The sequence below is a fragment of the Aethalodelphis obliquidens genome, unplaced genomic scaffold (assembly GCF_003676395.1).
Source record: "Aethalodelphis obliquidens isolate GAN/ISIS:26980383/991018 unplaced genomic scaffold, ASM367639v1 scaffold23, whole genome shotgun sequence".
NCBI classification, from domain to species: domain Eukaryota; kingdom Metazoa; phylum Chordata; class Mammalia; order Artiodactyla; family Delphinidae; genus Aethalodelphis; species Aethalodelphis obliquidens.
The window spans coordinates 15,000,530-15,009,385 of record NW_020837967.1 but is presented as its reverse complement, the minus strand read 5'-3'; the positions used below and the strand labels follow the sequence as shown (position 1 = coordinate 15,009,385).

General features: G+C 47.8%; 2 protein-coding genes across 2 annotated transcripts in view; one reads left to right on the top strand and one right to left on the bottom strand.

The window, feature by feature from the left end:
- Positions 1 to 3,989: 3,989 nt before the first annotated feature.
- Positions 3,990 to 8,031, bottom strand: OTUD1 (OTU deubiquitinase 1). Its single transcript, XM_027121821.1, has one exon. It carries the CDS (start codon positions 6,701 to 6,703, stop codon positions 5,246 to 5,248), a length of 1,458 nt encoding a protein of 485 aa, XP_026977622.1. The 5' UTR covers positions 6,704 to 8,031; the 3' UTR covers positions 3,990 to 5,245.
- The window catches only part of LOC113628209 (60S ribosomal protein L30-like), a 44,866-nt gene continuing 43,243 nt past the window's right edge, over positions 7,234 to 8,856 (top strand). Inside the window, exon 1 of the mRNA XM_027121493.1 lies at positions 7,234 to 7,298. Coding sequence (XP_026977294.1) covers positions 7,234 to 7,298 — 65 coding nt within the window. The remainder of the gene's footprint in view (positions 7,299 to 8,856) is intronic.

Sequence of the window (8,856 nt, the reverse complement as noted above, 5' to 3'; positions counted from 1 at the left end):
GCCAGGACTACTGAACACAACAGTCCTAAAGCATGCTTGAAATCTGTGCAACATTTCTTCCCCAACCAAGCCACATAAAGAAAACATAGCAAAACTAGGAATTGCTGTAGACTGGACTTGGGTTGGGTGTTACCCCTAACGCAAGTCAGAGCAACTCCCTTTGGATATGGCAACACCTTCAAAATCACTTCAAATTAGTGAAGTTCTACTTTTTTTTTTTTTTCCCCCCGGTACTCGGGCCTCTCACTGTTGTGGCCTCTCCCGTTGCAGAGCACAGGCTCCGGACGCACAGGCTCAGCGGCCATGGCTCATGCGCCCAGTCGCTCCACGGCATGAGGGATCTTCCCGGACCGGGGCATGAACCCGCGTACCCCTGCGTCGGCAGGTGGACTCCTAACCACTGTGCCACCAGGGAAGCCCTGAAGTCCTACTTTTAAATAATTTTTCTAAGCTGAGGCCTCAAGATTTGGAAGATGACACAAAGATAAAATCAATAAATTCTAATTTTTGGTTTCAAAACCTTTTTTTTCCCATTATAGAATTCAATACTTTAATACCCTTTTTATAATACTACTTCAGTTTAAAATGCTCAGAATTACTTTGGCAGTGATGATTCCCAGTAATTGTAGGGTCAAATCATCTTCATCTAATTTTCACATCCACCAACTAAATATTCCCAAGCTCATACTTCCCTTCAATTTCTTCCTTCAGGGGTTTCCCTGGTGGCGCAGTGGTTAAGAATCCACCTGCCAATGCAGGGAACACGGGTTCGAGCCCTGGTCCAGGAAGATCCCACATGCCATGGAGCAACTAAGCCCGTGCACCACAACTACTGAGCCTGTGCCCTAGAGCCCATGAGCCACAACTACTGAGCCCGTGTGCCACAACTACTGAAGCCCACGTGCCTAGAGCCCGTGGTCCCCAACAAGAGAAGCCACCACAATCAGAAGCCTGCACACTGCAACGAAGTGTAGCCCCCACTTGCCAGAACCAGAGAAAAGCCCGCATGCAGCAACAAAAACCCAACGCAGCCAAAAAGAAAATAAATAAACTAAATTTATATTTAAAAAAAAGATATGGCCCATTCAATAAAAGGTATGCAAAGTTAAATAATAATGAGATGCCTTATTTTTTTTAAAAAATTTCTTCATTCAGTGAGTATTTACTGAACATTTACTCTGCTAGGTACTCGGCTGGAAACCAGGAGACTCATGAGGGAACATAATAGAGCCCATGCCCATTGCACTTAGTACATTTGGGGAATGAAACTGAATGAAATGCCAGCTAGTTTCTCAGTGCCTCTTTGAGATAGTTATAGACACTCTAGGGATGTCAAAAGAAATAAACACTAAAAAAAGAGTGGATATATGTATAACTGATTCACTTTGCTGTACACCTGAAACTAACACATTGTAAATCAACTATACGCCAATAAAAATTTAAAAATAAATAAACAATAAGGTCTGGACTTATGATCTCATGTGACAAATACCTTAAATTTGAATACGTTACACATTTGAAGTATACACTCTTGAATTATTCCACTACATTTACCTACATATGAATTTATCCGATGTCCAAAGGTCTGAAATCTATTTTTATTCTCAATGCTCTTCCTTCATATGAGCACATTGAATAGCACGGTAAAATTTTAGAGTTTAAACTTTCTCATCTCTTTGGGAAAGAGGAAAAACCCATAAAGTAGTGAGATTATCTCGATCCCCTTTTTTTTTTTCAGTACAAAAATTATGACGAAAACATTGCAGTATAAGACTATATTTACCCAAGCTGAAGATAACCAATTCTGATGTTCCAAGGATGCTAATGCATTTCCTCTCCTCTATAAAATGTGGCTTCTGAGAAAAGGCTTTGTGCCTAATGAAATGTTACTACATAAAGCATATAGACTACCAGTTTAGAGAAACGTAACTGAAGAATCACAGGTACATGCGCTCACGCAGCTTATCAATAGTGGTTTACTAAGTTCAATTAAAAAATGCTACCATGAGTCGGTTTTATCTTAAGAGAAAAATGTGAGTGCAAAATGACCAAGAGGATCAAGGAACCGGGCTTTCAGTTTTCATCGAAGTCCTGACCTGCTGGGCCATTTTAGTTTTCAAATGACAGTAATAAAAAAAACACACTAATAGTTATTTGTCTCATAGTTTTTATCTAGGTACCCCTTTAAGAAAAGTTTAAATTACTAGTATGATTTTCATACTACTTTACCTGAAAACACAATTGGACTTACTTATAGATTCTATACTCCCCCATCATAATTTATGGGGGAGTAAATTCTAAAGAAACTTTAGCTCACAGCATCAACTGCTTCCTTCACACGGTTTTGAGCCTCTTAGCTGCTACATGAGTGACTGAAGGAATGAACTGTTTAATAAATCTGTCTGCTAAAAGGAAATCAGAGTCAACCACATTTCCACACCTTCCACTGTTCAAGTCCTCGGTGATCCAGAATTGCTACTACTAACGAACAAAATCGGCATGGCAGTAGAAAATAAACATGTAGCACAGGGAGTGACGAATATTACATTTCTTCCAAACAACGACGACAACGAAAAACTATAGAAAGAGGATGAGAAAAACATAAACCTTTCAGGCAAGACAACCAAAGTAACATGGTGCCACGTAATACAATCTTGGGACCCACTGAGTTCTGTTTAAACGTATCACCCTCCTTGGGAATCTAAATCAAGGACTTGGGATCCTAATTTGAAAATGAAACAGAACAACACAGAGGAAACTGTTTCCTCAAAATAGTAATGGCCTTACAGATGCCTTTTAGGAACTTATACCTAATTAAGTCTATTCATTCCTCCTGTAAACTGTAAGTATCCCCAAATTTTATACGTCTCTAAATAAGGTGGAGAAAAGGGGGAAAACGACATTTAGCTGCGTAATTCAAATAAAAGTATTTCTTTCTTCCCAAGTTACATAATTAGAGAAGCCATGAAGCAAACCTTATCTTACCTAAAAACCAGAGATTCATGATAAGGTAACGTTTAAACCTTTGACCAATTGCCTTTCCTTGATAACCAACGGGATCCTTCCACTCGTCCTTGTTTATTTATTTATTTTTGGCCGCGTTGGATCTTCGTTGCGTGCGCAGGCTTTCTCTAGGTGCGGCGAGCGGGGGCTATTCTTCGTTGTGGTGCACGGGCTTCCCATTGCGGTGGCTTCTCTTGTTGCAGAGCACGGGCTCTAGGCGCGTGGGCTTCAGTAGTTGTGGCTCACGGGCTTAGCTGCTCTGCGGCATGTGAGATCTTCCCGGACCAGGGCTCAAACCCGTGTTCCCTGCATTGGCAAGCGGATTCTTAATCACAGCGCCACCAGGGAAGTCCCTCCATTGGTCCTTGACCATCCTTCCACAGTCAAGCAAGGAACTCAAAGTCAGTTGTCTATTACCATGACATCAACTGAAAACTAAAAAATCCAAACTAGCTGTGCATATCCTGCAACAGGCATACCAGCACTATGTATTCAGACACTACCAGCATTATGTATACAGACATGCTTCTCAACTAAATCCGATAACACATCTTAAAATTAATGCATTCCCTTGATCTCAAAAGGCCAGACTGGATAAAAGTTAGGCCACTGCTTTGTTTACTCTTTAAAACATTAAAATCTGTGCTGACAGTGAGTGGCACACAAAACTATACTTAGACATTGTGCTGGTTAACACAATACTTGCATTTCCCTGTTCATTAGCCATTGGTACATCTATAGTCTTGGATAGGAATTAAAAATGAGAAATAATGAGAGCAATTTCCTGAGTTACTCCACCTTTAAATTACATTTCATTGAGACTTATCCTCTGAATTTACTGGTTGTCCTATCCTGTTTACGTGAGAACTTAAGAAACCTCTCGTAATTCTGACATCTTTACACATGAAAAAAAATTGTATACATGTAAGAAAGGTTCCTTATAGATGTCACTTTATCATTTAAAAATCACTTTAGCCAAAAAGACGTAAAAGTAAAATTACACATTTTATTCATTCATTCCATCAGCTGAGAATTGCTCAATTGTACAAATACGATATTGTACAAAAAAATCACAAAATGTTACAAAATAAAAAAGTACAAACTGCATTACTTAATAAATACGACTAAAAGTAGTTAAAGTGGAAATGAGATAGGTTTTAGGTTGGAAACATTGTTTGACCCAGCAAACCATACAAGCTCTTGTATACAGGCATTTTTATTTGTACATAATACAGGGCAATCCTATTTTGCCTTGTGAAAGAATTTAAAAGGAATAGACTATGAAGACAGTATTCTTCTGCTGGAAAATAACTGCCAAGGTTGGTTGGGGGCATTTATGCCATTAGTTTTTCAATCTCTCGGGTGAATCCAAGAGGCTGTATATAAAGCAGGAGGCTTATCTCGTCACAAAGTCTTCTATCACGTTAAAATTATTTTTTCAACAAAATGACAAATATAAATAAAAACAATTGAGAGCACCAGACAATCTACTCTAAACCTCAACCAGAGTACAGAATAATCACTCTGCCATCAGCAAATATCAGACTTTCATTCAAGTAAGAGCTGGTACTATTCTTTAAAGAAAAAAAAAATTCTTCCCATAACCTCCCCTTAAGTATTTTCTCTTTAAAAGGTTGACCATTTCTAGAAAAATAATGATTTTCCAAACAACAAATCTGTTTCATCAAAACGGAACGGGCCAATCATCTGGTAATATGAATGCATCAATATCCATTTTAAATAATTACTTAGGAACTGTAAAATCCAAATTCAACAACAAAAAATACTAAATCACAAACTCTGTCTAAAATAATAAACTTCATATAAAGCACTTCTCTGGATTTATGCCGGAAAGCTGTGTGTCAAAATGGAACACATCATAGATGAAGATACACCAATTGTTAAAAATGCTGTGCAAAAATACATTCTTATAGAAAATAGATTACCAGGAATGAACAAAATTTACACTGTGAGAAACCAGCTTGCAAATTAAGTAGTGCCAACTTTGTACAGCAAATGATAAATAGCAGTAGGATCACCCAAAGCTATCATGAAACATCACTTAGGTGCCCAGCAACCTTCAGCTCTGAGGAGAAAACATTCAAAAAAATGATTAAGGCATTACACCTACAGTAAATCTACTTGAAAGTTTAAAAGTGCTATTACCCTGATTAGAGTTCATGTAATTCTCCAAACACAAATTAGGTCTGCAATTTTCCCAGGGTGGAGGGATTCAGACACTTCAAGAGCATGCGTTTTGTTCAATATACATTTTGGATAGGGATATGGCCATGGACTTGGCGAGTTCTTCGTCGCGTTTTCTTTGCACTTGAGTCTGCCTGCACCAAGTGTCATACTCCGGATTCGGATAGGAGTGATCAAACACCGCGTCGTAATGTCCGTTACTGAGCCAACTGAGCCAAATGCTAGGCCTTAGGGAATCCTCTGGGCCCAAATAGTGAATCATGGTAGACACCGTGGGGCTCTCCAGCCTCCCGCCAGTAGTTAGATGTATATTCACGTTCAGCATCTGCCCCATGGCCAGAAGTTCAGGGTACCCGGCCCACGCCCCGTCCTGAGCAGCGGCGATGATAAACTCCCCCACGTCGCCCTCAATCAGGGGGCTAAAGTGGTCGAGGTGGTCGGCGATGTAGTGCACCGTCTGCTCCCGCAGCTCCCGGTGCAGGCTCTGGTCCCCGTACACCGCCTTGCTGACCGCTCGGTAGAGGCAGTTGCCGTCGGGAATGATGTGAAATCGGTACTTGCTCCTCTGCCGCAGGTACTTGTCCTGTCTCTCCACCTCGGCCAAGTACAGGGCCAGCTTCTCATCCTTGGGATCCGACCTGGAGACGATCGCCGCCTCGGCCGCGCCACCCGGGACCGCCTCGCCGCTTCGCGCCGGAGGCGCCTCGGCCTCCGGGTCGGGCCGCCGCGCCTCGTCGGCGCTGGGAGGAGGGTGGACGCGGTCGCCGGCCCTGTCCCAGCCCCGGAGGCTCCTCTCCGCAGGGCGCTCCTCGGCCCACGGGCCGGGGCCGGCTTCCGGGCTCTCCGGGGGCGGCGCGGGGCCGCGGTGCTTGGCGGCGGCCAGGGCCTGGCGGTGCTCGCTCAGTCGGAAGTTTCTTTCGGGCCCCTCGCGGGCCGCGTCCACGCCGGCGGGCTCGGGGCCGTCGGGCCTCAGCAGCTCCTCCAAGAGCCAGGCCGAGGAGCCCCGCCGCGGGGGGACCGGGGCGCCGGATGGCGGAGCCAGCAGGAGGCAGCGGCCGCGCGGGGCGGCGGGCGCCGCGGCGCCGGGCTCCGGGCCGCGCAGCAGGAGCCGGTCGGCGCCCAGGGCCCGCACGGTGATCTGAGCCGTGGACGTGTAGTGCGGCGGCAGCGGCGGCTTGCAGGACCCGCCGGGCGGCCCGGCGGCGGCGGCCGAGGCGGGGGCGGCGGCCCCAGACACCATCTCGAAGCAGGAGGAGAAGGCGGGCATCTTGGCGGCGGGGGCGGCGGCGGCTTCGCGGGGCTCGGCGGCCGCGGCCGGCTGGCACTCACCGGTATCGGGCTCCGGCGCGCCGCCGGCGGGTCCCGGGGGCTGCAGCGATACCTTGAACTGGGCGGCGGCGGCGGCGGCTGCGGCGGCGGGCGGAGCGGGGGCTGCGGCCGTGGGACCAGGGCCCCCGGCTGGGTAGTGGGTGCAGACGCTACTGTAGAGCTGCATGTCCCTGCCCGCCGCTCGGCCCCTTATAGGCGCGCCGAGCCCCGGTGAGGGGACACACCCTCCGGGCCCGGGAGAGGGGGCCGGCCGAGCGCGGTGACCCAGTGCCCCGAGAATAGCAATGACCAAAGGGCCGCCGGCGCGTCAGGAGCCGCATATAGCGCCCGGGGCCCCGCCAAATTCCTGCTGCGCCACAGCACGCGGTGGGGGCGGGGAGGGGACGCGCGCTCGACCCCTGCCGGCGCGCTCGGCCCGCAGACCCGGGACGCGTGCGCCCGCTTCAGCTGCTCCGGCCCGCGGCGGCCGCTGGGGACTCTCGGAGGAAGCCGCCCGCCCTGCTGGAGCACGTCCCACCGGCTAGGAGCAGCGCGCGGCTCGCTGAGGGGCCAGGGGGCGGGGCCGCGGTTGTTTACCTCAGGCCGCGCGGCCGCGTCACGTGCCCCCGCTGGAATGCGCGGCTCGTCGCGTCGCCCCATTCAACCGCCGGGGTTCGTCCTGCCCCTCCGGCTCGCCCCGCCCTGTTCGGCGACGTCATGGGCGTGGCCCGCGGCGCGGGAGCGCGGGCTGGCGAGCGAGCAGCCTCGGAGCTCGCTGTACGGTGAGGGGGATCTTTGCCGCTGCCCCACCTCAGCCGCAGTTTTAGACGCCGCGCTTTTCTGGCCTGCTGCAGCGGTCGTGGCGGGATGGGCACTTCTTGGGGCGGGCTAGAATGCTGAAAGGGCGCGTTTTGGAAGAAGCTTCCGGGTTCGATATGGAGAACGGAGAGCTGCTCTGAAACCTGCACGGCCTCTGCCTGGTCATAGCACCACTGCCGTCTTTTTCATTCAGTCCCTTGGGTTGTATTGTTAACGTAGCGTGACGCCTCCCTTTCTCCCCAGCACCTTGCTGCCCTGCTAAACCGAAACCAGCTTTTCTGCAGCCCTAACCCGTGACGACGAGCAAATACAAGACGGGCGAAATACCAAATGCCTAACCGAGCCTTTTGAAACTAGGGGCAGCTGCTAACCATGGGTCAGAGGCAAAGTAGAGAGGGTCGTGATGCATCGCGAATGTGTTGAAATTGAATAGAATTTTGAACATAGTTCTACCCAATTGTGTTAGTTGTCTCTGTTTGTAAAGGAAAGCCGTAATACGCACATGATCAACCGTGTACTGACTGTATAGTAGTAGGCAGCTCTTGCTATATTCTGAGCTTTGATCACATGCTAAACTAACAGGCCCTAAACGTTCAAAGGGAACCTAGGAAGCTGTCCCACCGTTTTACTGATGAGGAAATAGCTTACGTTGTGGCATACGCCTCCCCCGACCCTTCCGCTGAAACGTAAATTCCATGAATGGAAGACTTAGTCTTGGAAACCAAAGGTTTGTTAGAGTCACGAACCCCAGCACAGAGCCTGGCACGTAGTTGGAACTAATTAATATTTACTGAATGAATGAATTAATGGAAGAGGAGTTCCCAAGGCACTGGAGAAGCCAGAATTACGATCCCGGTCTCCTGACCTCAGCCAGGGCTTTTAATTTGCTGTGGTGGGTGTGACTGCAGGATCCCAGCAGCGTTTGCTCGGGTCACATGAACCTGTTAGGCAAATCAACTCAGAAGGAAAAACAACCAGTTAAAAGTCTAACCGTCTTTTCAGCTTCTGGTGACACCCCATTGGGAGCTTGTAGACCCCACTGGCTAACTAGAAAAGGGAAATTACTTAGATTTCATCACTGCAAATCCTAAAGCAAGAATGTGTTTTGAACAGACTGGAGTAAACACAGGGGGGAAAAAAGAAAACAAGAGTAGGTACACAGAAGACAGGCTAGGTCTGATGTACCAAATTAGGAATGTCAAAAAAAATTCAATTGAGTAAATTTGATGATCTGATTGGCTTTATTAAGAGATTCGGGCTTAATTCCATCAGGCAACATCCCATCCAGCAGCTAGAAGGGTGCTTCCACCTGTTGTAGAAAATGGAAATTTTTTTTTATAGGAAGAAGGGTGGGGTAAGGGCGTTATTAGCAAAAAAGAAGAAAATTATTTTTAGGTCAGGACTTTGGTGTGGGGTGGCGGCGTGTGGGTGGTTTATCATGCAGACTGCTTCTTCCTCTGCGGAATGGAGAAGCCTACGTGACAGGTGAGCTCAATGGTGCCAATCAGAATAATTTCAAAC

What these genes read in the sequence shown, in the direction of transcription:
- OTUD1 (XM_027121821.1), bottom strand. Translation starts at nt 6,703, where the DNA reads ATGCAGCTCTACAGTAGCGTCTGCACCCACTACCCAGCCGGGGGCCCT.